The 27,583-nt window shown below is 39.5% G+C and overlaps 2 protein-coding genes and 1 long non-coding RNA gene across 11 annotated transcripts in view; 2 read left to right on the top strand and 1 right to left on the bottom strand.

Annotated features, from left to right (window-relative positions):
• The window catches only part of ANKRD28 (ankyrin repeat domain 28), a 119,993-nt gene extending 109,154 nt beyond the window's left edge, over positions 1-10,839 (top strand). For 4 of the 7 annotated variants that reach the window (XM_077176385.1, XM_077176380.1, XM_054641225.2 and 1 more), the window contains 7 exons: positions 188-275; positions 372-455; positions 973-1,118; positions 1,292-1,374; positions 1,513-1,595; positions 3,860-3,951; positions 9,115-10,839. In XM_077176385.1, the coding sequence (XP_077032500.1) occupies positions 188-275; positions 372-455; positions 973-1,118; positions 1,292-1,374; positions 1,513-1,595; positions 3,860-3,951; positions 9,115-9,401 (863 nt within the window). In that variant the 3' untranslated portion in view covers positions 9,402-10,839. Of the gene's footprint in view, positions 1-187; positions 276-371; positions 456-972; positions 1,119-1,291; positions 1,375-1,512; positions 1,596-3,859; positions 3,952-4,960; positions 5,086-7,303; positions 7,505-9,114 lie in introns of all 7 variants that reach the window. The other 3 variants (XR_013181702.1, XR_013181704.1, XM_077176383.1) reach the window with 3 other exon arrangements.
• A 2,171-nt stretch (positions 10,840-13,010) lies between these two features.
• LOC143693769 (uncharacterized) lies at positions 13,011-21,401 on the top strand. Its single transcript, XR_013181710.1, has 3 exons — positions 13,011-17,211; positions 19,355-19,438; positions 20,028-21,401. It is a non-coding gene; the product is annotated as an uncharacterized LOC143693769 (long non-coding RNA).
• Positions 17,713-27,583, bottom strand: part of BTD (biotinidase) — a 39,933-nt gene continuing 30,062 nt past the window's right edge. The window contains exons 1-5 of one of the 3 annotated variants that reach the window (XM_054639129.2): positions 27,459-27,583; positions 26,537-26,607; positions 23,095-23,329; positions 21,395-21,544; positions 17,713-20,054 (exon numbers count right to left, since the gene is read on the bottom strand). In XM_054639129.2, the coding sequence (XP_054495104.2) occupies positions 18,864-20,054; positions 21,395-21,544; positions 23,095-23,325 (1,572 nt within the window). In that variant the 5' untranslated portion in view covers positions 23,326-23,329; positions 26,537-26,607; positions 27,459-27,583 and the 3' untranslated portion in view covers positions 17,713-18,863. Of the gene's footprint in view, positions 20,055-21,394; positions 21,545-23,094; positions 23,330-26,536; positions 26,608-27,088; positions 27,376-27,458 lie in introns of those variants that run through there. The other 2 variants (XM_077176425.1, XM_077176415.1) reach the window with 2 other exon arrangements.

Raw genomic sequence — 27,583 nt, 5'->3', positions numbered from 1 at the left:
TTTGATTTTCAGGATTCTAAGAATGTATTGGTTCCTAAATGTTGAATATTCAGCCCTGTTGAGTATAACCAGTCTTTCTTTGAAATTTTCAAATACAATACTGCTTAATCTAATTTAAGAACATATTTTTCATTGTAAGCCATAGTTTTCCCTTCTTTTCAATACCTAACTCTTACATTTGTTTTAGGTCACGACAGTTGTGTAGAGCTGCTCCTGGAACAGGAAGTTTTTCAGAAAATGGAAGGAAATTCTTTCAGTCCCTTGCATTGTGCTGTGTAAGGAAGTACAAAATTATTCTTCATAAATTTCATTGCTGTATTTAACAAAAGATTTATCATTCTGTAAATAACAGTCTGTTTAATTCATTTTAGGATAAATGACAATGAAGGTGCTGCAGAAATGTTAATTGATACACTAGGTGGTGGTATTGTAAATTCAACAGATTCAAAAGGAAGGTAAGAGTGCAAATGCAAAGGGAATGTCTGTAATGTCATACAGTGGCTGTGCTAAATTCTTCAGTCATTTGGGGTGGTTTGTATTTGCTACTTAACATTAATTCCTCATTCCCCCCATTTTATTCTTTAAAGGTTTTTGTTTTATTCCGTGCTAGAAATAAATATTAGATTTTTAAAATTCTGTTCTGATTCAGTAAACTTGAATCTACTTTTTATTTTACAGGCAACTTAGAGCACATTTTAAATTTTTTCATTTTGTGGATAGAGCTTTATGCATCTTTTATTTTTTCTGAATCAAATTGTATCTCTATTATAAACTGCGTGGGTGGCATTAGTTGAACCTATAAAGGAACTTTATAAAGGCAGCAGTCACAACTCCAGCAATACTGATTGCAAAGGATCAGTGGGAGAGACTGCAGAGTCTTTTTTATTTGTAGGATCACAGGCAGGGATGCCCCTTTGAATACAGTAGAAAGCATGGCTGAACATGGCCATATTGTCTTTTGATCTGTTGTAGAACACCTCTGCATGCAGCAGCTTTTACAGATCACGTTGAGTGTCTACAGCTTCTGCTTGGTCACAGTGCTCAAGTAAATGCTGTAGATTCTTCTGGGAAAACACCTTTAATGATGGCTGCAGAAAATGGACAGACGAATACAGTTGGTAAAGAGAAAGCTTTATGTATTTCTGCTCTTAGCTCTGTTAATCTTACTGTGGGTGAAGTAGCCTTACAGTTCATGTTCTTGTGAATGTATTTTGCCAAAATTCTGTTTTCATTTTGCTGTTTGGATTTTAAGGAGTATGCTTTTAGTTAATAAAAGTCTTTATTTCCCCAGAGGTGCTGGTTAGCAGTGCTAAGGCTGATCTGACTTTGCAAGACAATTCTAAGAACACAGCACTCCATTTGGCTTGCAGCAAGGTGTGTGCACAGTCTGACTTAGCAGTGCTGAGCTTTGTGTTATCGAGCACTCTTTGAAAGTATTGTTACTTTGAGAAAACACTCAAAGCAATTTGTGAAGAATATTTGTTATGTGACAGATGTCTGTTCTGTGTTAAGGGTCATGAAACTAGTGCCTTGTTAATCCTGGAGAAGATTACAGATAGAAACCTCATCAACGCCACCAACGCAGCCTTGCAAACGTACGTATCAGCAGGGAGCGTGTCTGAAAGATGAGTTCTTGGTGTGCATCTTGCTCATAAAGAGGAATATTTTTCAGATTTTTTTTCAAACTCATTGAATTTAAACTGTTAATAGGTACCAAGAGTTGAACCAATTTGGAATTGAAAGGGTGTTTTGCTCATACTTACAGCTCTGGATGGTTTTTTTTTCTTGTGGGTGAATAGGATGATAAATAAAACTTGCGATTCATGTGTGGAGTTACTGATATCCACTGAGATTACCTGTAAACTGAGGTTTTTCTATTTTAAAAATTATCCAATTTTTCAATTAAAAATCACTTCATTTAACAGCTTGAGGCAAACTAAGACTTGGTCTTCAAAGATAGCTACTTTAAAAAAAATAACTGCCTGAAGTGTGCTTTTATTCTTCAGCATGCTTTCTGTTTCATGTTTCAAGGATGAAACGTTATTGTCTATTAAATGTCATGGAGAATACACTCTTCTTAAACCTTCCTGAAGAAGGTCTCTCAAATAGAATTAAACCTATTTGGTTAGCCTAAATCACAAGGAAACCTTAGAAATGTGTGGTATGTCATACCAATCAAGATGGGCTACTAAACTCTTCTGCATTTTTTTCCTTTTGGAGAATGGGTTTGTGTTCAGGGAATACTTGGCACACAATGTGTAGCTGAGTTATGCACATGAATTATTAGACTGCTTCAGTAATGGTATCACAGACCATTTAGGGAAAAAAAAAGCCAAAAAAAACACCAAAAAACACCTTACACTGGAACTTGTAAGCAACTCACATATTATTCTGGCCTTACATCCCTTCTGGAATCTTGCCATATTCAAGCTCATACAGTGCTTCCAAGTATTCCCTGAGACCTGCTTGAATTAAGGAGTTAAAATGGTAAGAATTCTTCTTTTGCTTTTGCTGCTCACCATGGTGCACCTCAGGCAGCATGAGATAACCAGAAAGCAGGAAAGGATTGATTGCCTCATTTCTGGCTTTAAACAAGGATGTCTTGGGAGAAGGAAAAGCAAAAAGGAGATGGGAACAGATGTGGGAAAGTATGCTACCACAGGCTCATGTAATTCCACCCACATGCCTTGGCTCAAATAGTTTGATCAAGAGATATCATGGGATAAAATAGGTACACATTTGTACCTCTATAAAGTGTTTATATAAATTGCAAGGTTTTAACCATTGTTTAAATAATACTGCTTTAGCAAACATTTAACAACTAAATTGAATTTCTGAACAGCTTAAACAAAGTCCTTCTTTGTGGCAAGATAAGCGTTAAAATTGTTGGTATCTACCTTAAAATTATTTTAATTACAGTACATTTTTCAGTATATCTGTGGTAATTCTTGCATTTTTTAATACTTTAATATAAGTACCATAGATACAGCTGCTCCTGTTTGTATCTTTTGCATTTCTGATATATAAGTAAGGCATTTGTTTCCAGCTTATAGTTAATTCAAACAACTTCAGGAATCTTAGAATGAATGAAGAGCAATATAAAGCAGAAGGGAAGTAAGCCGATAATTCTGTTTCCTGCTGCGTGATAGTAAGGTTTTATTGAAGCCAATGGGAACCAATTTTGAAAAACTGTTGCATTTGAAAAAGATCTAATTAGAATATTTGAGATAAAGCTACACTTTCCTTTATAGAGCAAATCAACACAAAATTGATTTATGGTTAGTAGTTTGAGGTTTTGAAAAGTAATCTGCTTTTCTTGCTGCACGCATTATACTGTGAAATATTTTTTCATCTCTAATCACAATGGAATATAGTGGTTTCTAGAAGGCAGATTGATGAAGTGCTTCTGCATCTCTTATGGATATTTACATGTAGCAGCAAAGGGCTGCCATTCTGCTGTAGAGCTCCAGTGAGTGATGGCAGTGATATGCAGTTACTCTCACATGTGACAGTATCTGTTACAGCAGTTGAGTGGGGGATTTATCAGCAGTAGGGTGCCAAGTGTTTCTGACTTTTTACCATGATAAAGTCCATAAGCAGGCACATCTTTACTAGCAGCTGCTTCCTCCCTGTGTGCTGCCATGGAAAGAAGAAAGAAAAATACAACTGGTATTTTAGAGTTTCTTTGCAATAAGAAAAGACATTTGCTGAGTTTCCCATCTTAGTTATTATATCTACAATATTTGTATAATGTGTAAATAACATAGAAGTATAATATTACATTTAACTAGATGCAAGCTACCTATCTTACTTCATTACTTGTTCTAAGGTTTATATATGAGTTTGCTTGTCTTCACAGACCTCTGCATGTTGCTGCTCGAAATGGACTAACGGTTGTAGTTCAAGAGCTTTTAGGGAAGGGAGCAAGTGTACTTGCTGTAGATGAAAATGGTAAGAAAAATCTAACTTTGTTTTCCTGTAAGGAACTGTGGTTCTAAACTCAACTCCTTGAAAAACAGTAACTCTGGAAACTACAGATGAGCCTTGCAGTAGGTTGCCCTCACAGAAAAAAAGGTGTTGCTGGTGGATCATTTTAGCAAAGCAGCAGAAGTAGGGAGAGTGAATACTTTCAGAATGATGCAGGTCACAGCACAGAAAAGTTTGGCTTGCATTTGTAGTTCTATGATGCTCTATAAAAGTAGTTTTATGATGCACCTATAAATACACTAGCTTTGGCATACCAAAAATGGTCAGAAAAACATAATGCTCAAAGTAAAATATAACTTTCAGCTGTTAAGCTGGATTGAATTGCTATTTGTTTTGTCACAGTAGGTATATTGGTGTTAGCTTTTAAAAGCTAGTATGATTTACAGCTCACAGTTACTGCTCTCAAGCTTCTGGCTCTTCAGAGTTTTTGGCACTTAGAAGTAAGAAGTAACTGCTTTATCACGAAAATAAATCCTGCATCTTGTAAAACAAAAGAAAATTAGACTTACTGACTGATTCACATATTTTCATGTAAGATATCTGTGGTCCTCTAAAGCTGGGCTTTTGAAAGTGTAAGGCTCTGTCACTTATGCCATAAAAGCAGTAGCTGGGATTTGGGGAGGGGTGAAGCAATGGATTGTTTGCTTTTTTTACTTTGTTTGGGTTTGTTTGTTATTTTTTATTCCAAAAGTGATGTGCCTAATTAATAGTTCTAATTATATTTCCAGATTGGAAATTTTTTCCTCTTTTAATGTTCACTGTGAATTTTCTCTGCGTGTTTCTCAAATTACACCCTTAAAGTAACATGGGTGACTTAAAGATCATTCCTTGCCTAAAATAGGGCACAAGAATAAGTGCTAAAAGAAACTTCCTCAAATGAAAAGATTGAAAGATATCTTTTTTTTATTTTTGCTTCTCATCACATGTATGCTGACTGGAGACATTTGCATTTTTGTGGGCTTCTCATATACAGGCAGCCAGTCCCTTGTTAGGATGGATCTTCGACATAACAGAGGAAAACATTTGTATCAAAGTACCCTGGCAGCCTGGGGATCTAAAATTCTTCTTTTTTATTCTGCTCACATTTTAAATTTTAAAGTAAGTCTGAGCACTATCTAATATTTTTCCTCACTGTGGTTCTTTCTAATAGCAGTTGCTTTGTTTATAAAATTTTAAGCAGCCTTGAGACTATATCAAGCAGCCTTGATGGATTCTTTTTCTGACTGAAGAAATAGGCAGTGGAATATTTTGGATCACAACACTGACATTCTCTTACAGCATAGTCCAGATAAGTTCAGCGATCTGCCAAACAAGATTGGCATTTCATACAGAATTAGATGATAAGAGAGTTTAATTTTAGTTTTAGAAAGTTTTAGTGTTTTACATGGAATCTGTCTTGGTTCCTTATATGGAACATGTAACCAGCAGAGCCTCAGCTGTTATGGAGCGATGATCCACTTTTTGTTTTTGAATTTGTCCTTTCTGTAAAAGCTACATTGACTTTTTGCAAGCAGTCTCTATTTGTATCTATAGCTGTATAAATTGAGTCCTCTGCTGCTATATCTGAGCATTATTGAAAAACATGAGCTTTGAAAAAAACCAGCATCACTCCAGTTACCTGCATTTCAGTTTATAAATAGTTTATAAGATTTTTAAGACTCTGAATTTGAAGTCACACTGCTTTTGTCATAGAGCATCTCTTAAAATGGTGAGATCATTTTTGTTTAAGAACTAATGTCAGTAGAAAAAATTTAATCCTCTTGGTTCTTGATAGATTAAATGCAGCTGAAACATAAAATTAACTTTCCAGTATACTTCCTCGAAGTGGTTGTGTTGAGGGTTCATTCTCAGCTCTGTATCAGTTCTTATTCAAATTTCTTTTTTTTTCCCCATTTTTCTGCACCAGTCATAATGAAACTGCCATCACCTTCATCTACAAAATTCTGTTGAATTGGACATTATTAATGCAAATTTGCCCATCTTAAATGAAATTATTGGCTTTTTCTTTCATTTGATACTATATGAAGTTTTGTCACTCAATCGACATTTCAGGAGGGTTTCTTTGTGTGTTTTGTTTTGTAATGGGTTTTTTTTCCCTGAGTATTTAACTTGTATTTTAGTTTATATTGAAGATGTCCAGTTTTCTGGAAGGAATTTTTCTGCAAGTTGTTATAAGATGACTTCTGCCTCAGACTCTCATCTCTTTCCCAGTGCTAATATCTCATTCAGTTGATCTTGAGAGCTCTCATTGCACTGACCACATCACCAACCCTCTGATTTTCCTCTAGATGCCTTCCTGGCAACTTTCAAGCTCCAGGGGAGGGAGCAGCTCTGCATTTGGGCAGGGGGAGCCTCAGCCTTAAGTCAGTGTCCATCATGCAGACCCTTGTTTTTTGTTGTGCAAGGATGCTGCCCCAATTCACTCTACTTCTATTGCCCCATATACAACTGAAGATAGTAAATATTTTGTTGTCATTGTTCTGTGAGGCCTTACACAGGTACAAGTGTAGATTATGAAGACCATTACAGGAGAGCTGAGTTAAGAGTATTTCAGTGCGGTCAGTTCATTTACCAACATCATCTTCAAGTGAAATATAAAGTATTTATATCTGCTGTTTCCCTGGCTTATGAATTATCACTCTGCAGTTAAGTGACATAAAATTACAATTTGTTCTTATAAATTTGAATTTGATATAGTGGAGTTAATATAAGTTAATGTGGTGGAGGACACAGATGTCAGTCTTCTGTGGTGTAAGCAGTTACTTCATCTTGCTATGTCTAAGGCAGGAATAAAACTGGGGTATTTAATTCCTGCTTATGAAAGCCAGGAGCTCGAGACCTACAATTGTGTATTAATTATAAACACAGTTTTTAGAGAACAGAGAACTTTTAACAGAAGCAAGTATTTTGTTTAATCCTTACATTGACCTTTTTATGATGAACTGGGATGCACTGCTCCAGAAGGAACATGAGTATTCAAGACCCTAGAAGTCTTTAAAAGGGGGGAGGGGGGAAGGGGTCAAACAAACAAATAAAACCCTTAAAATAGCAGATGACTGCTTGTTTTTCTTCTTTGAACTTTTATCAAGTCACATTAGTGAAAGGAATGGTATTGAATATGACCAGCTTTAATAAACTTTGTGTGTCATCTTACCTTCATACAACCTCCAGCAACCATAGATATAAATGGTGTGCATCTGAGTATCAGTTCTGAGCCTTCTGTTCTGCCTTACATGCCTGAAATGCAGTCATGATCCAGGTGTGGCGAGCCCTGGCCCTTGCTTCTGAATCCTCTCAAAATGTATCTCTTCTGCAGACTGTCACTGTTAACTCTGAGCTGTTTAAGTGCTGTGGTACCTTACTAACAATGAAACCATCCGCTGCGCTGCACTTCTGTACGGCCCTATCGCATGGTCAGCTGGTGCGTTCTGTGCTTGACTTCTCTGTGTTTCCTTGGATTGTGTGCTCCTTTGGGCAGGGACTCTTGTCTTGCTCTGTTCAAAGCATCAAGCACAAGGTCTGTCCTGAGTGAAAAATAGTTCAACTGTCCTGAGTGAAAAATAGCTCAATAGACTGTCCCCTGCTTGCTGTTTTCTTAATTTCTAGCTATAGTTATTTTTCATAATGTGATTGCTGGTTTAATACCTATGTGCAGTTGTACAATACAATAACTGCTCCTGAGCTCTATCCTAAAACTTGATCTGGACCTACTTCTAAAATAAATACAATTCCTTTGAAGTAGTTGAAACACTTGCTGGTAGAATGAGGATTGCCTTGTTTTCCCTGCCTTCCTAAAGTCTGGATAGACGTCTATCATGCACTTTGTGTTAAAGCCATCCATTATTTAAAATTACTTGGGTGCTTTTTACTTGGATGTTGTACACCTTGAACTTGTGGACTACGAGGTAGTGCAGGACTTCAGACTCCCAAATGTACCTGAATATGAATCTTCCTGTTGAGCTCATTGTGGGCATTTCTGTCCCACAGAGTGAGAGATGCTGCAGGGTGGAGCCAGGGAGGGGAACTTGTCCTGCTCTTGGCATCAGAATTAGCTGTGATCTGTGGTGGTACTTAGGAGACTGCCCTGCTTTTAGAGCTGCCAGTGGCACCAGCAAGGACAGTCCTTGGTGCTGTAGATGCACTGAGACCTGTGCCAGAACTCACCCTCAGGTGCCATCCGAATGGCTAAGCCTGAGACAGGAGCAGTGCACGGATCTCTGCTGAGGAGAATTTGAAGCATTTTTCTTGACATTGAATGAATAGAAGCAAGTACACAGCGAAGGGGAAGCTGCAGAAGGAACAATGGTGGAGGATTATTAGAGCCACAGAAACCCAGAAGAGATGTCACAGCTACGTGACTTGACTGCAAATCATTCCACAGCCTGAGACCTCCTGCATTTGGGGGTTGTCACAGCAGCAATGCCTGGCAGAAGTTTGGTTGGACCAGTTGGGCAACCAAGTGGTCTCCCTGCAAGTTCTAGCCTGCTAACCCAGCTGGCATTTACTCAAACTTCTCTGGATTTCTTAATTGATACCGTGCAAATAGAAATCAGGCATTGGCTTTATAATTTATATTATTGAATATTGTAATGAAGTATATTACACTATTGTGATGAAGTAATTACACTCTGCCTTTTGAATTGACTGGCCTTGATCCTTTAGCCAGCTTGTTACTGAGATAACAGTAGTGTTATTGAAGTGCCTGTCTGTGACGAACAGCTATGGTGGAGATTCTGGATGAAGAAATGTTTGAGCTGTAGTTTGTGCAGTAGCTCTTTAGTGAATGCTCTCTATCCTTGCTAGCTGCTTTTAGTTGTCTGTCCTCAGCCAGGTGACTTCCTCACCATTTTCAGATCTGGGCTTTTCTCACTGGCCTAGAGTGTTTGGCTCTGCTTAACAAAGCAATTACATCTTTTTTGCAAAGCCCAATAATTTCAAGATTGTTTTTGTAATGAGAAGTTTAAAAATACTAATTGATAATGCATTTGTTTCATTTTTTTGGTTTTTTAAACAGTGCGGAGCTAAGCAATGTAAAATACCTTTACAGCTGAAAGATTGTATGAACTTGGAGAAATTTGTACTTTGTGTTTATTTTAAATGAAGGTTTTGTTTTCTCTCGCTTCGTAGGTTACACGCCGGCTTTGGCCTGCGCGCCCAACAAGGACGTGGCCGATTGCCTGGCTCTCATCCTGGCCACCATGATGCCTGTTTCATCGAGCAGCACATTGCCCGCCCTCACCTTCAATGCCATTAATCATTACACCAACACCTCAAAAACTGTCACCTTCGATTCCTTGCCGATCATGAGGAGTGACCACAGCTCCTACTGTACTTTCAACAACATTGGCAGGGAAGGTGGCTACCCCTACACAGAAGAAGATGAGCTCAATGACTCAGATTCTGAGACCTATTAGAAGATGCTTTTTGTAGGTCTGAGTGAACCCTCATGCTGGAAGGTCAGACTCGTGCTATGAGAAAGCTGTTGCTGTTTGAATATAGAAGGAGGACACACCTTTGAGAAGATGTTTTTTATTGTGGTTACATATAAAAAAATCTGTGAGACTCTAGGAAGATTTTTAAGAGCATATTTTGCAGAAGAAGCATAAATTCTTGAATAAGTACTTTGAATTCATGGCAAAAAAAAAATAAAGAATGTCAAAACTGTTTTATTTAACTGTATTCTACCATTCTGTTTCTGGTGCCAGGAGTAATTCCTGCAGACTGGGCACCCAACTTGGTGTAAATGAACAAGACAAAGGATTCAGATGCTAGATTCAGATGCTCTCAATAAACCTAAAACCATTTTGAAGGCAATAAATGAGTTTGGTACAGTAGGCATTGTTTGTGCTGCAAATTGCCAAAGGACCAAATAACTTAAAGATTTTTTTAATTAAATGCGTTTTTGTGAAAACTGGAATAGGTTATTTGAGAAGTTATTTCAACCAAACCTTAATTACTTCTGGAAAAGAAGCTTAGATTTGGGTTTAAATGTTGAATTTTATTTTTTTTTAATCATCTGAAAGCCTTCCGACACTATTAAATGTACCATAAAAGAAAGCAGATGTGCTTTTAAGTTTTATTTTTTTTTTCTTTTAGGTGAAATGAAAATGATCTGTCATACTTTTATAATACTAAAATTAAACCAGCTAACAAGGTGAAGTCAGGGTGAAAAATGTACAGTGTAATAAGGGAAGGAAGGGGTGGGAGATGTGGGAGGGAAGAAGTAATTGTTGCACAGTTACAGATTTTTTTTTAACTTTTGGGTTTTGGATGGAATTTTTCTTAATTTAAAAATACATTAATAATTTGCAAACTATGAAACTGCATAAAAAATTGAATTGAAATGTCTTGATAACCCTGTTGTGACTAAGAGTTCTTTTCAGTAATTTATCTACTTCCTTACATCATAAAATTGTATGTAAGATTAAAATTGTATATCCCTGTCACTTTTTTTTTTAATCCCAGATTAACGGGGGGGGGAGGGAGGAGGGGAGGTGAATTTAAAAGTATATTTCCCTATTAGAGAAAAAAGTACAGTGTCTGGTCTGTGGGAAGAGCTGTGTATCTTTGTTGTGCTACATTTAGAAAATAAACAGCAGAAACAGGTCCCTGTAATGTAGTTCAGACTTGCCCAATTTTTTTTTTATTTATAACAGACTACTGTGGTTTTTTTAATTGCCTGAAGAATGAAAAACTGACATAAGTAAGCTGAAGTTTTGTCTGTTAAATATGAATTTACTTTATTTGGCTCTGCTTTAACTATAACTGTTACTTTTCAAGTGAATTTGTTTATGTACATGCAAGGAATCCTTGCGTGTCCTGGCAAAGTACAAATAAATTACTACAAACTGATTCCAATTTCATTTTTATCCTTTTTTTGTATTGTGAAACTGGAAATCTTTGATATTGTAAATTAACAGCTGCTTTTCTGAACATAGTGTGGAAACATGGGACAATATTTTGATCTATTTGATAATTTTGTGGGGTTTTTGAAAAATTAATGAGCATGTACATAGAAATAGTGATTGCTTGAATACTGTATTTACCTGCACTCTTTCAGTACTTCAAGATTCCTGTATATTTTACAGAGTATAATAAAACCCAAATGTGAGTTCTACTAATGAATAATTTATTTGTATGTACTAAGAATTAAAGACAAAGTCTCTTGTCAAGCTGTTGGAGTTTATAAAATCTTCACGAAGATTTGCCAGCATTTTAATTCTAAAGCGAAGGTGAGCTACTTAAAATAATTTTGAATATTACTTCATTATTCCTTTAGGCTTCCTTATAAATACTGCTTTCTTAACATTTGTGCCTGTGTTCATTGTTTATCTGTGAGCAGAGTTAGAGGACTTCAGGGAGGTGGTGATTTCTGTGCTCTCTTCCCTCTGAATCTGCCAGGTGTGTGGCTCTGTGGCAGCGATGTTTGTGCCACGGGCAGCACTCACAAGATCCACATGGGCCTGTCTTGGGATTCACTGCAACCATTTCCATTCAAAGGCTGAAGCAACATGGACCCATTTTTTCCTCAAATGCTTGTGGGAAACCTGATGAGAACGCCAAGTGGTGTGGCAGTTATTTAAAAGGTAACAGCTGCATGTTTCTGTTCGTGAAACTGTCTGATGTTAATTCAAAAGCACTGTGGAAGGATGATATTAATAGGCCTTTATTATCTGTGCTGACCTCTGCCTGATTTGGAGATGACCTGGTATCTCTGTGTGGTGTCTGTAGCCTTAGGGCACAAACTATAGCAGGGTACACTCCTGTCCTGCTGGAAAAATTGTAGTGCAGTAGAGGCTTGGTGGCAGAGGAGGAAAAGCTCACATGGCATTGGTTTGTTGAAAAGTCAAAGATTTGGATATGGAATACAGATACATGCAGAAAACAGTGTTATTGAATGTGTTTGTTTCCTTATGCCAATCGGAAATTGTGCCTTTCATTTTGTTACTGCTCACCTCTTGAAAAGTTTCTCGGTGCATTAAATTGCATTATTTTAACTTAGGTTTTGTGAACTTTTTTGAGCTAAATATCTGTCTTTTCTAATTATGAATTCTTTAATTGACTTTGGAATTCATATTTACATGATTTGTGTATCTCATCTGTCTGATCATTGCAGTTTATTCAGTGAGCCTGTACCTTGCAATTTGCATGTATTTGTTAAAAAAACCCCAAAACTCTATTACTACTTAGCAGTATGGGTAGGACAGTAATTGTGCCTTCTAAGTGATAATTAAGATTGATATTAGAATATGGTCTAATTCCAAAAATGGAACGTGATTTGTTTAAAGACCATGCTGCTGTGCTCAGAGACCACTTCTTAATGAGAGGTCAAGGAACAGCAGGCTCCTTGTCTCTGAAAAGCAAATAATGATGATGGTGTCTCGTAGGGCTTTAAAAAAAATGAAAATTATGTTGGAACCTCCATTCTTCTAAAAGAAATCCTCCTGATTTTCTACAGATGAATATTGCACAGCTATTCTTATAGCCTTTATCCAAACAATCAATTGGATTTTCATCAAGGGAGAGCAGCAAGCCTTGGCTGGACTACTGAAGCAATAGATTAGAATAAAAGAAACCCTTTATGTCCTGGGGAAGAAAAAAAAAATCAGATGGACTTAAGGAACGAGGACAGCTGGCTCTGCTCAGCTTTCTGTGTGCTCTGACTTCTGGGATGTTTTATGGGTTTTCCGTTCTCAGGATAAATGTTCTGCAGGAGAAAATGCCAAGTCAGTATTAACCTCCTAGGCTGAGCTGTTACTTTTGGAGTGTCATGTTGCAGGATAAATGCTGGGTGCTGATAAGATGAAGAATCAGTGTGTCTCCCCCTAAGAGCGACCCTACCGCAGTTGGGGAGATTTTTCGTGTAATTCCATATCAAATCTCTGTGTCCTGCTTTGTATTTCCTCCTGTAAGTTTTTATTGCCTTCCCATGCTTAAATATCTCCAAAATAGTTGTATAAATATATGTGGAACAGTCAGAGCTTTTTTCTAGGCACTTTTTAAACTTGATTGCAATTGTTTGGGGTTTTTTTCTGGTAATTAATTTTGTTTAAAATCCTGACTTGTCTATGTTCTGGTTTTGGCTACCAGGCTAAAGAATTAACAAATGTTTGGTTGAAAAATTAATACTTAAAAATTAATTCTTCAAAGTTTTGCTCCTTTTCACATCTACGCAGATGTTAAAAGGAGCACTAGAGATCCCAAAGCTGTTACCTAAACTGTAGGGAAGATGACTAAGAAGGAGTATGAGATAATGTTTACAGATTCTCCAACCCAATTAATTCTGGTTTTGAGAAGAATTGGCCTTTCTGTCTTGCCCAGACTGTACCCATTTAAACACAACTACCAGTTGTAGTAGCTGTAGTAACCCAGAATAACATGCTGTATTTATAGCTACTATTAAAAAAAAAAGAATGTTCATTAAATGCAGTTGGTTGGAGATAACACAAGTATTTAGGTAACTTAGGTTCTCTTTTGCAAAAAAAAAAAAAAAAAAGAACTGGTGATCTTTCTGTTGTTGATGCTGCAATAACTGGGTGAGAGGATCAGTGTGTAGAACGATGGTCAGTGAATACTGCCCAAAGAACTGGCTAGCATGACTTGAGAGAAGTTTGTCACAATCAGGGAACATTTTTAACAGTGCCAGATGAGCCCATACTACTCAATTCCATGTTTGGATCAGTGAAGTTCACATCTTGAAAAACTGAAACCGAAATGAAAAGGGTAAATGTTTAAGGAAACAGCAGTTCTGCAGAACTGGAGGTTGTGCTCTGGCTCCATGCACCACAGGGTGGGTGAGGGAGTTCCATGGGCTTCCCTGGCTACAGCAGCAGCAGCAGCAGGATCCTCCTCATCTCTCACAGCTTTGCACTGGGCCTCTGCTGATGGTATGTATCCACAAGAAATGCCATCACACCTTTGGTTAAAAAGCATTGATTCCCCCTGACAGTAATTTCTGATAATCCAGTCCTGATGGAACCAGACTAACTAGGCTTTGGAGAGAAGGGTCTCTTTTAATCTCTTCATAAGTAGTTTAAACTTCTAACACAACTTCCATAGGTCTGAATTCAAACTTTGTAAAATTGATATTAATATCATGAAAAAGTATTTAAATTCTTAAAGCTGGTCAAGCCAATTCATACAAATCCTTAAATCCAAGATTGATAGTTATTGCCTCTTGCAGTAATCTCAGTGATTTGTGATGATTTCCTTATAATCCTCTTTAATATGCTGCAGAAGCTGGCAAGACAGTTGGAGTAGAATTCTGATTGGGATGGAAAACATTTTTTGTATATAAATGTGTAACTGTGATTCTGAATCGGACAAGATAAAAGTTTATAAAACACAGGGTTCCAAACTTTACATACTGAAACCAGAGGTGGTATATGCTCGTGGGAATGTGGTGTGATCATATGCAGGGCCTGGAGTTGGGCTCCCATGATCTTAGTGGATTCTTTCCAGTCATAGACTATGAAATGAGAAGAGATACAGCACAGGCCTCTGTTAATTGATAGCATTGGCTTTTTGCTTTTTCTGGTGTCCTTCTCTCACTTTAATATCCATATGTTTTCTAATGTTAAGTGCAAAAGTATCACTGTGCATTAATTTTAATGATGAAACAACTGGCTATTATTAAGAAACTATCCTGTTCTTGGATTTATGAGAATCTGTAAGCCTTATCACAAAATCCCTTTATTTTACTGCTTAACAGGAGAAGGAAATGCCTGGCTGGACATGGTGAATGTCACCCAGGCTCCCAGCCTGATCTGTGTTCCCACTCAGACCTACTGAGAGCAAAATGGTCTGAAAGGCAGCCTTGGACAGAGCATTTTTTTCAGTTGTTCAGGCATCTAGAGCCCAGCAAGATAACAAGACTGTTTTGGTTTCCTTTCCCAGGGGGAGATTAGTTATAAATGGGACTAAAATTTTCAAATTCTACAGCTCATCTCACAACTGAACTTTCCTGATAGGGAAAGATGGCTGTCCCTGCTTACAGGACTTGGAGATTTCTTGCAGCTCTTTCCAACCTGGTATCCCAGTCTCTTTAGCACACTATTTGTCTTCAAGTAAAGCAGTATTTAAATTATCTGTGCTTCCCTGGTGTGCTGTGTGTTATTTTACATTAGGATAAATTTAGCTCTCTCCATTCCACGCTATGTTTTGGCAATTTTCAAGCTGAGGTTGGGAAAGAGATCTTGCAGTGTTCCCCCATGTAACTGTAAACATAGTTGAATAATAGAGAACCTAAAGAGCCTTTCAAGGTTGTCTTCATGTTGATGGTGTCACTAAATATTTAAAGAGGAAAAAAACACCTTACAATCTTCCTTTTTTTAATTAAAAATGCAATAGATGCAGCCAGAACTCTTGCTATTCAGGTTTACAGCAGAACAGAATAAAACCTGCTTTGAAGTCTTGTCAAAGGACAGACTTGCAGGTTTTCTCTGTACCTGGGATCTATCATGTCTGACATCACAGGTGTTCTATGTTAGAAGAATAGATTAGATAGCTTAAATAGTTTTAAAGCAAAATCTAGTGATTCATGTATCCTGTCACGTATTTTCTATCCTTTGCCAAACTTTGTTACTCAAACTAGTTGGATAATTTTCTAAACATTTTAAAAATCTTCCTAATCTATTAAAGTCTTAATGAATTCAACCTTTCTAACTCTTCTATCAAGAGTTTGTTTCATTTGTTGTGGCTCCCACTATTATCTCTGATTCCTGACCTGTGTTGCCCACACCTGCTCTCCCAGGGCAGGGAAAAGGAGAGCACAGTGACTCTCTCAAGTATTTTCATTGTTGTTGACTTTCAAAACCTTGATGGAGTGATAGTTCAGTTAGCCTGTGAATATTTGGGGTTTTCAGTTCACTGGCTGAGATCTGCCTCAAAGAGCTTATGCCCAGTTGGGCCTTGTGAAGGTCTCTGATCTGAGCAGATTGTGTCACCTCAGCCTCTTCCCATGCTTCTTGATAGCTCAACTCCCAAGGTTGTTTTCCAGCTGTTCCTTTGATCTGCTTTCTGGTGTTTCTCTTACAGTAAGGAGAGTATCCTGACATCCACCTGGAAAAATCACTGTGAATCCTGAAGTAGCAGATCCCTTATGAGGAACCTTCCAACCCTTCAGACTCATGTGCTATTACTCCTACCTGGACAAAGAGTTTCTCTGGTTGTTATCCTGCCCAGGAGCAGTGTCCTCTAAAGACACCATCCCCTGCTGTCTCAGAGAGGAAGTTTCTTTAGTGCCAGTACAAATTCCCAAATCCTGGTTTCACTTTGGTCCACAGACTGAGTGCTTTAAAGCTGCTCTCGATTTTAGCTCTGCTTCCTCTATGTCAAAAATCCTTGTGTCCTGGTTTGGTTTTGTTCCACTCTCAGACAGGAATGCTAGGAAGCTTTAATAAAACTGTTCATATCCATTAGGTGATGGGATGCATTGCAGTGTGTAAGTAGTGAACATCAGCCTTGCTGAAGGCTTCTCACACCTCCTTGGCACGTGGTAAGTAGCTTCACTCACAAGACTGCAGGCTTGTTTGGGAACAGAGCAGTGCTGGGATTGCTGCTCCAGCACACACTTCTGGAAGGCACCAATGTGTGGGGGTGTTGCAGGTTACTGCTGGCCACCCCAGGTCAGACAGACACATCTGCTGTTACTCAAGGATCAGGGTGGGAGGTAGGATTGATAGTTCTGGTAATCCATTGTGTCTAGTATTGCCTGTTCAACCTTTCCAGTGACTCTGCTGGAGGCAGCTGTTTTGGGTGAAGGGAGGAAGGTATGAGAACACCCTCTGATACTGCCTGCTCTTCTCAGGGAAGAGACAGGAACATGCCTCATGCAAACTCCAGTAGGGCTAGAAGGTCTTCTAACAGTTTTACCATACCCAGAGTTAGAATAGCTCTTTGGGACACACTTTGCAAGTATTTCACAGATAAATACGTCTTCTTTCCTTAAGCATAGCAAATACGTGTAATGCTATTTATTTGTTTAGCCTGACTTACTGTCTGCTCTGGAACTAAATCCCAAGGAGTATTTTAGTGCATGAAGCTGCATGTTTTTCAGCCTCCAAAGTGGAGGGTCCTGAGGGCTGAAATCTCCAGTTGTTCATTGTTCCATTCTTTCAGACTTGGTCATGTGGTACTAGAATCAGCAGCACCACCAAGCACTGCAAATGCTTTTCTGTTCTACCCTGTATGTCCTGGAACCGTGCAGCATTCAGCAAGAACATGGTATGGGTGCCAAAGAATTAATGATCTTTCATAACCCTGTGGTGGAATGGCCTACTTTATAGCAGCTAGTTTATGCCTAATGAGATACAGACATTCCCCTCTCCATATTTCTGTCCAGTACATGCTGCAGGATAAACAAACCTGGTGTGCTGCTGTGTCAGACTGGTGTTCAACAAGGGCCTGACTCACAGGGATACAGACTGGAGAAGGAAGGTTTGAAAGAGCCCAAGATCTTCCACAATTATACACTAATCTTGTGCAAATATCTAAGAAACCCTGAGGTAGAATTTGAGCAGTTTTTTGGTTGTTTTGCTTTCTGAAACCAGAAAGTGAGCTCATTTGAAGCAGGAGCTGATTGAGCACCTCTCAGGACTCATCCTTGTAGCTGTGGTGGTTTCAGTTTGAACCAACTCAGATCACCAGAACAAAGAGAGACTCTGAGCTCTCTGTCTCCTGTGCTCTGCTCCTTAGCCCAGTAACAGAGCAGCTGGAACACAAGGACTCACCAAAAGAACAGTTGTGTTTATTCCATTACTCACAGCCATCACCCAGATGAAGTCATAATAGCCAATAAGACCCCATAAAATTGTAATGCTTGAGAATACATTAACTTGTCTGAATGTAACCCCAAATTAATAACCTTTGAATATTCTCTTCCCAGCTTCTTCATTACAGTAGAACATCTATAGCACTTAATCTAGTTATTGCTCTGGAAAAAAATGGTGTGTTTTACTCAGCAGCACAAACCTGCCATCTGGCACATGAAGCATTGATGCAAAATCCTTGCTGTCCCACAGCTTATTATGTGCTTTTCATAAGTCATCTTGAATAAATTCATGAACAGCATGTAAGATGCCTTAAAGTCAAAACAGTCTTAAAATGATTGCTCTTTCAAACAGGGAAGTTAAAGGACTCAAACAGTACATAACATGGCCACTGACATTTAATGCTGATGTTTTCTTTGAACATAATTTCTTGTGAATTGTGTCTTGCTGCACTCTAGGTTTTCACAGTCACTGATATCCTGTTCCCCAGATTAGCTATTCTGTAGATGTTTACAGCTGTAACATTCAGTTAAATGTGTAACAGGATTACAGATACCAGAGTGGCCAGTCCATGGTAATGATTGCAGCTGGAAGTTTTTGACTCTTAAAAAAAAAACCAATCATGGCATCCTAACCAGAGATCAGAACCTCAGCACATAAAAGCTACATGTATCTCTACTTACATGATCCTGTCCATGTTAAGCACAATATTTGTGTTTTCCTTCCCTTTCTTTTGTTTGTTTTTTTTATTGCAGTAGTTTTCCATTCTAATAACTTCCATACTCCCAGCCAGGAACCCCAAAAATCAAAGGATTAAATTAAAAGGAACAGATTCAGTTGAAATGAGAAGTGTTATTTTCTGGTACCAATCATCTCACCAGATCACAGCAAGCCTTTATCTTTGCAAGGCAGTTTTTTCACTCCTGGTAGGACATAAGCTACCAGGGTACAGACTTACAGCCATTATTCCAAATGTGGGACCTAATCAGGCAGTGACGGGACAAACACACCTGAACCTCTAGCAAATATGGATATTTAACAATTTCTGTTAAGCTACAGACTCTGAACATACAGGCAGTTGTTTTCTGACTCAGTCAAGTATCTGTGCTAGTCCTTCTCATACCATCGTCCATAGAGAGCAGCTGTCAGGAGGCCAGCAGATGTTCTATTTTTGCTGAGGAAATAGTGGTTGTTTTTCCAGCCCATGTGATCAGCAAAGTCCAAGGTAATACCAGATGTCAGCAGCAAAGGAAAGATGTAAGGGGTGCTCATATTTCCCCATAGCTGGAAATCTATCACAGCAGTGGCATCTGTGACCTCCTGTCCACAAGTGCTAAAGCTGAGACCACCACACTTCACCAAGGCACAGGCCTGGACATAGTATGTGCCATGCACTGTGTGGAGCCCATCAAAAACTCCCAAAGCATATAACTCATCAGTTAGAACAGCTTTCTGATAGTTTAAGTAACAACAGAGGCTATTGGCACAAACCTGGAGTTCTCCCTTTTCCCCCCATAACGGAACAAAAGTGAAGTTGTCATACATCATTTCTGCATAAAAGGAAGGAGGTGACTGTTCCTTTCCTTCTCCTTTTTCAGATACTCTGCCAGGAGTCTCTTCTTGCTCCTTAAAGCAAACTTCATCATCCAGTGAGGTGCTCGTAGAAGTCCTGCATGAGTCATGTAAGTTCTCTCTAAATCTTTCATTACTCTCTAAATTAGTTTTATAATCTGCAGTAATCACAGGAATTTCTGCTACTATGAGCTTGCCACCATAACTTTCCATGTTGTGGTAGATGAATGATTTGACTGGAGTGTATATGCCACTCCCTGTCATGCCCAAGGTAGGGTGGTGGATGTTGGCCGCTAAAATATTGACATTGAAAGCTGTTGAAAAAGCTTGTTGGAACTCTACAGCAGACAAAAGCGGGAGCTGGTTCATCCAGGCAGTTGGATAAACAATTTGCTTCAAATTGTGCTGTGTGATGAGGCTCACTGCAGGCTCATAAAAGAGTATATCGAAGCAAGTGAACATGCCAAACCTGCCAGCAAAAGGGGTGTCAAAGAGCGCATGGTCTGGCTGTGCAGGGGTGTCGAAGGCGCTCTCGAAGTACAGGTTGTGTTTGCGGTAGGTGGCCAGCAGCGCGCCGTCCGCGCCCAGCGCCACGTTGGTGTTGAACTGGAAGCGCCCGTCCGGCGGGCACCGCGGCTCCCAGCGCTCGCACGGCTGCTTGGTGCCCAGGTTGGCCACGAGGAATATCTTGTTCTGCAGGGCCATGCAGCTCAGGCGCTGAACGACCTGCAGCACAGCATGGAGAAATGGGAGCGCGCGACAATGTGTTGGAGTAAGTTTTTCTATCACTTATTTAATATTATTTTGGAAATTCAAAATTGAACACGTTTAACCATATCCATAAAATTTAAAAGCACTGATGACTTTGTGACAGAAGCTACTGGAGCCAGTAGCTTTGTAGGCAAAATTTCAGATGTTTATTTTAAAACATCTCTGAAAAAAATTGGCTAAGTTGTATTTCCTCAGAAGTAAGTAAGTAAATAAATCTATTCCAAGGGTGTTAATTTTTAGAAACTTGTGACTTTTAGGAGCACCAATAGCTTTAAAACACTGTATGTCAACTGAAAACTTTGCCAAGGCAGCACAACTGATCTATGTGTGCCTTTAGAACAGCAAATGTCTAAAAATGATCATCTGCACCTGGATGTTTCTACTATAAGTTTTTAAAAAGCAATTACTACCTACGACATAGATAAGCAGAGATGGAAAGGGATAATTACATATTACAGCAAAGAAATAGAAAACGCTGCAGACCATGGTATTAATGGAATATTTCTTCCATAACACAGAGTGTTGTACCAAAGACTGACATTACTGCAATCTCCAAACAGCATCTGAATGGCAAACTTAGTTCTTGCTTGCTTGGCCATGACCATTGGTAACAAAGATTCACACAGATCATTGTTTACAACTGCGATTCATGCTCCCACACAAATCCTGCTCACTAGGTACAGGCATGATTTCTTTCATTATATTGATTACTGGAAGAATCAGCAGTCTGTATTTACTGAGCATGGTTATTTTCAGTTCAGGTCCAGAACAGTCAGTGACAATACTATTTTTGTAACATCCAGGTCATATCTTATGTAATCATGCTTGGCCTGTGCCAAGCTGTGACTTCTGTTACGTTGTAGCAGGTAAGTCCTGTTACTTGTGCTAATCATTTGACAATGATTGTTGAGTCAGAATGCTGGGATGTCATTAAGTCATTAAAGCCAAATAATGAGAATGCACCAAAAGGGAAGATACTACTCTCTTGTTTTATATAAAACAATGTTGTTCAAACTATAAACCACACAGAACAGATCTTACAAGAGAGTAGTTACTATTTCAGAGGTTGGGGAGGAGGAGATGACAAATCCAGATGGTTCATATACAACTGATCTCCTTGCATGTATGGATCTAAACCCTCCACTGCTACGAATGAAACCAGCAGAGCTTGAGCATCCATGAAAACAGAATCTGGTACTAGGAATTGTTAAACTTCTTGCTTACTTCCCTTTGAACTATTTCCCAATTGGAGCATTCAGTTATCCCACCCCTGCATGCATCACCCCTACATTTACCTCTGTGTCATTGTACAAATAGGGCTCTCTGCAGGGATTCCACTTCCCAGAGTGTGAATGCGGAATGAAATCCAGGTAAGGGTAAATGGAGCTTCTGGTGAAGTTGAAGCCATGGATTCCATCTTCAGGAAAAACAATGATATCTGCCCCCTGTATGTAAAACAAAGACATGTTTTGTAGGCAAAGCAAAGGAAAAGGGGGGATCTCATGGGTAAAAAGAGCTAAAGAAAGTTAAGGATAACCCAATTATGTTTTGCCAATAATGTAGCTTGAAGATGTCTTTTCTTCAGCTTCATAGTAGGTGTAACTATGTAATAGGTGTGTAACTATATGTATAAAAAAAACTTGTTTAACCTGATGCATACCTTTATCTTGAAAAATAATATATTTGACATAATTTTAAGGGCATGCAAATAAAAGCATACTGCATCCAATTTCTTACCAAAAGTATCCTCCCTTCACACAAGTTATGAGAATGTCATCATTCAGGTTAAAGACTTCAGATGTTAAAACTTGTCTTAATTTTTTTATCAGAATTATGCTATTTGCAGATACACTTTGTCAAAGTGTACAGCATCACTTAATTAATTAAGTATTGGGTGATCTACACCTCCCTGAATTTTTCCAAAGCAAATACAGACTGACAGATACATGCATGAAGAGACATCTCTAAATCCCATTATAATATAGGGTTGGACAGGGAGTGTTGATTTCAGAAACAGCTTCACTGTGGGAGCAGCGCACAGCCTGGTAGAAATGTAGCCATGCCAGAGGCTCTGCCTGAAATTCAGGGAGATCTGAATTGTTCCTAAAAATGAGGTGGATTCTTCTTAAATCAGATACAGCACCAGTCACTCAACTTCCTATTTTCAAAAGTCAACTCAAACGTGTTACCTATGTGATAGCTCTGGGATAATTTTGTGTCTTGGGTGCAGGGCTGCATAAAAATTGTATTATGCTTCTGCCCAATCATCTGAACTTCTCAAAAAAAAATAATATCATGTTTTCAAATTATATAAAAATAGTAATTATTCTCTCCCAGAACAACAGATCTTTGAAAATTGCAAGTCAGTTCTTCCCTGTGTAGGGCCAGTAACACTTGCTTCCTATCACTAGAACTAGCCTGGGTTTTCTTGGGAGGGGAGGAAAGAGGGCTGCGCCTAAGAACAGCTGGCGATACTAGTCTCTCTCCTCTAAATATATTTAGACTGAGAACTGTTCCATGGTGGGTAGGAGAAAGGAATGGAAAATTTTAGTTCCACAAAGCTGTTAAAAGCAGAACATTCATTTCCAAAGCATTTGACTTCTTTAGTTTTTAGAAACATTCAGGAATTTCCATTGAGCGCACTGGAATAAAACCAAACCTAAGACAGCTGCCAGCAAGACAAACTTTCAAGGAAACCCTTCCATTTAAGAAAACAGAAAGGAGCTAGGTATTCAGACCAAAATAGAAAATTAATTTCCCTATACTAAATGACAATGGGTGTGTTTTTCCAAGCCTGGAATAGCCTGAGTCAGGCGGGATGCTAATTGGCCTGCTTCTTTTTCAGAGCTGCTGGCAGGTCAGATCGTCTGAGAACCCAGACCATAGCTGTGGATATAAATACGGCTTCAGTTGCCTGGGAACACAGATGTGAAAGATTATCTTCAAATAGCATACAGCCAGGGCACACACAAGCGCTGCCTGGAGCTGGGCATACCTGCCTGGCAGCAGCCAGCACTTGCTGCTCATAGATGTCGAGGTTCCTGCCCATGAGCTCCAGCGCAGCGCGGCGCTCCACCGGCACCGCCGGGGCCGGGCTCAGGATGGACTCGTGCTCGTACACGGCCGCCACGTAGTGCCCCTCCCTCCGCACTCGTCCGGAGACCGCTTGGTACAAGAGAAAGCAGATGGGCAGCCTCCAGCACAGAGCCACCATGGTGAATGCCATAAATCTAGAGGGAAAAAACCCCAGACAGGTGGGGTGGGGTAGCTTGAGAAAAATATCATGCCAGCAACTTAAATTTACTGTTAGGTTTTTACACTGCTCTCAGCAGTGTGGTGGTTTTAAGTTCCTGGATGACCATGTGCATGTTGTTTCTAAACCTTAAATCCATCTACACTGGTGCTTTGAACAACTGTGTCCTGTTCAAAAGCATTTAAGCTTCATATGTAGTTCCAGTGATCTCCTTGCTTGGTTTCCCTTTGTAATTAACATACATTTATACATTATTTCACTGTATATCAAAACATCTTTGAGAAAAGTTTAAAGCAGCTCACAAATTTGCAGTTCCTCCCCCATTCAGTGATGGGAGATGTATTTAAAAGTAGCATTTCCTAAAGTTACTTGGAGACTGTATTTAGCAGTCAAGCAGAAATAGGAATTATTTTATCAACACTGAAACAGATAATTGCCAAGAGAATTACACCAGACAATATTTCTGCATCTATCATGAAAATGCCTCTCCTAATGGATTCAGAATTCACTGTATTTTAACTCCACATATGAAATAGGCAAATATTTCTCCTACAGCGCAGCTTTTTTGAACACTTATAAAAATGTTGAGTGCAATTCAGATCTGCATTCCTCCCACACAATGCAGATAAGTAAGTTTAAAAATGCTTTCATAGTAACAAAAATAAATCAGAAAAATCTATCTAATTTGCATTAGTTAGTTTTTCTTTGAAAAAATGAAGAATTGTTGAGTCTGGAAGACTGGGGCACTCTGGAATATGGGCTCCCCATGTAACCTTTTGACTTCCCAAGTTAGGAAAGGACTTAGAACAAGGACAGACACAGTCACTGGTTGTGCAACACCAGAAAGACTACAGAAATGGCTTTTCATTCAGAATTATTCTCACAACATGAGAATTCTGTATTTGTCATCACAGTGTCACTAGTATCATTAAGCACTTAAATCTCTAATATCAGTGAAGTTGAAAGAGGGTGCAGGAGAGATTACTGGTGCTATATATTGATAGCTCTAAGTTCAGTTACTGAGTTTTTAATTGTATTTGCTCCCTGGGAACTTGTATAAAAAAAAAATTCCAAAACACTCTTAGTGCCCTTCAGTCTTTATGATCTACAGCTCCCTGAATTTTTCCAAAGCAAATAAAGACTGACAGACACATGCATGAAGAGACTTCTCTAAAGCTCAGCAGGAAAAAAAGATCAATTCTAAACTAATCACAGTCTTATTTTTTTCACAGTCTTATTTATGTTCTATTAAATGTAGTTTTGTACCTAAAAAAAGAAAGTCCATGGCAAGGTAACTGAAAATATCTCTTTGCTTGAATTCCAGGATGAAAAGCAGCTAATAACAATCCTCAATACTGCTTCTTTTCCCTAAACACCAACTGTTTAGTACCTAACAATGAGCAAATGGAAAAAGCATTATGTAGGGCAGCAAAATTATAACCTTGGTGCACCTAGGCAGAAGAATTGTTTGCTCAACCAAAAGGACTTAACATGTAATAGTAACACTTCTAAGGGTAAAGGAGTAACTTATCTGTTCAATGCTGCTAAGCTCAACTATATATTCCTATTTCCTTGAGCTTTAATTAGCCAATGTGTCCATACATACATGCCTTCAAGGGTAAATTTATTTAAAGTGTGATGAAAACAGAATAAAACCTTGGCCTCTCTGTAATCAGATGGATTAAAGATACTGTATTTATGTAAACAGTTTTGAAAAGTGATGTATGACAAGCTATCGTTGCTATTCTGCATGTTGAGGAAAACTTTTGGTACTTTTGGGGGGTGATTTGGCAATGCATGCCAAGAATGGAGGGGCCTCCTTGTCCGGTGCAGCTCAGCTTTGCAACTGAAACACCAAAGCACATGTGAAGAGATAAAGCAGTAGCAGGAGGAGGGAGTTCAGGGATGAGAAACCTCTCGCAGTTAAGGAACATACTGAAAATAAACAAGCTGTGCTGCACTTCACTGACAAAACTCTCTTTTCTATTTCTTGTCACCCCTTCAAAGCCAAAATGCCTATTTAGGGCAGGAATGGGTTCTAGCAGCTGCTCCTTAATAAAGTTGCCAACTAAGATGTAATTAGAATTCATCATTACTAGTGACGGAAAAAGTTGGGAGAGTTTCAGATCACGAGATGGAATTGCTATGCATTAGAAAAACTGCCTTTTTTAAAAGCCAAACATACTAATAAAAAAACCCCAACAGGTAACAAGCCTCTGTAAAATGTTGCATTTTAAAAACAAGCTTGGAGAGGTCTTATTTTTCTACCACATTTCATTTCCTGGTGGTCAGAAACACTCAGAAGTACTAATCTGAATCTTTAACTCATTTAGATGCACAAGAGGTTTAGCACTGAAGAAGCAACTACACAACCCCATCTGGCTGAACCTGGGGCAACTGAAATAACTAAAATAATTCCTCTGAGTCTCCAGTCCTCTGGGTTGTGATTACTGCCAGTCCTACAAATGATGGCTGAGCACTTGTGTCAGTGCTCCCTAAAGCCTTTCCCCTGTCTGACAGCTTAAACAGGACTCTGCTCTCTCATGGATTGCTTCTAACACACAGAGCCATGACAAGCCCCAGGGCTGGGCTTGGGTGTATTAAACTTTCCAGCCAAAATAAGGATACCAATAGGGTTTACTCAGCCCTTGGGGCTGTTGAGATTCCAAATATGTCTCTGCCACACTCTGGATGTTTTTACTATTGGAAGATGTCATGCCATCTCATAAATCTTCTCCTTGAAGAGAAGTTAATTTGCTTAGGATCTACAGAGCTGTCACCTCACCTGAGCCATGAGTTTAAATTTTCATTACCGGAAATACTTTACAATTCTATCTCTTTTTATGTCCCTTTCCTGTGATTTATGTGGTCTTTTGCCTGACAGACAAGCTTCAGCAGGATCATGTCACCCAAATATAAATATTTCACAGCAGTATTACTGTCATGCAGTCACAATATTCCAGCTGTAGTTCTCCACAAAGGGTAAAAAGACTGGTGTCCAAGTTTGGATGCCAAGTTTCCTCCCCAGTCACACTGCAGCCTGTTTTCCTTTTCAGAACCATCTGATCTCAGTGTGTTGTGCAGTAAAGCATCCAGTCACTCTCTTTTCAACAACTTTGGAAGCTTAGAAGCCTGTCACCTGTCACCACACCTGGATGTATACACAGAGAAAAGCAACACATACCCTTCTTCTTCACACTTCTCCACTCAGAATCTTGAAATAACAGAGGTAGCACAGCACTAGCCTGGGTCCTCCTGAGTGATTAATAGCAAATGCATGTTAAGCTATGCCCAACATATAGTATAGTAACATAAATAGCAACATAAAGAGTAATAATAGTAACATAAACAGTAATGATCACTAGGTAAATATTCAATTGGCCATGAAAAAATAGTGTTTTTTAGGTTGAATGACAACCATGGATTGTGATGTTGCTGCCATTCTGCTATATATTATACAACGTATTTTAAAAATACATAAAATATAGTGAAAATCAAGGTGTTTTCCACTGATATTTCGTGTCTACTGCTTTTATTTGCTGCATTATATTACAGTATTTTATAATGTAGGTTTTGTGAAGGTTTTTGCTATCTATGCCATCGGTGTTTTGCTATGTGCGTTTTTGTTGTTTGGCGAGTGAGGGCGAATGGAGCGCTGCTATCATCAGTGGCTCGGCTGGACAATCCGGGCGGTGGCCCGGACAAGCCGGACCGTGAGGCGAGGACGTGCTGTCACCTGTGTCACTGCAGCGACACGTCCTGCGATGGGCAGAGCCGGGCAGAGGGGCGTGCGCCATCCCTCAGCCGGGATTTTGGGAGAGTGCCTCGCACTCCTCCGGCGCTTTCCCTGCTGCTCTCCAGCTCCGGGCACCGGCGCCTCACACAAGCCCCGGACTTTGCCCCGCTCCGCGTTCGCCACCTCTGACCAGCCCCACACAGCCGGAGCGCTCCGGGACGGCCGCCCCGGAGCCCACCAGGGCCGCTGCTGGTCCTGCAGCAATAGATCGATCCCTCCCCCCGGTCCGGCCCGGCCCACTCCGCTCCTGGCCCGCCCCGGGACCACCAGGCCGGGTCCCGCTCCCACCCCCGCGCGCCGCGACCCTCACGTTGCAGGGCCGGCGCCTCTCGGCCTCCGATTGGCTGCCCGCGCTGGCCAATAGGAAGCTACCCCGGTCTCCGCCCCGCGCCGCCCGCCAACAGGGTTAGGGGCGGGTCCCTCGGGCCCGCCCCT

Source organism: Agelaius phoeniceus, chromosome 1, assembly GCF_051311805.1.
Source record: "Agelaius phoeniceus isolate bAgePho1 chromosome 1, bAgePho1.hap1, whole genome shotgun sequence".
Lineage (NCBI taxonomy): Eukaryota > Metazoa > Chordata > Aves > Passeriformes > Icteridae > Agelaius > Agelaius phoeniceus.
The sequence above is the reverse complement of the archived record's forward strand: the minus strand, read 5'-3'. Positions and strand labels throughout refer to the sequence as shown.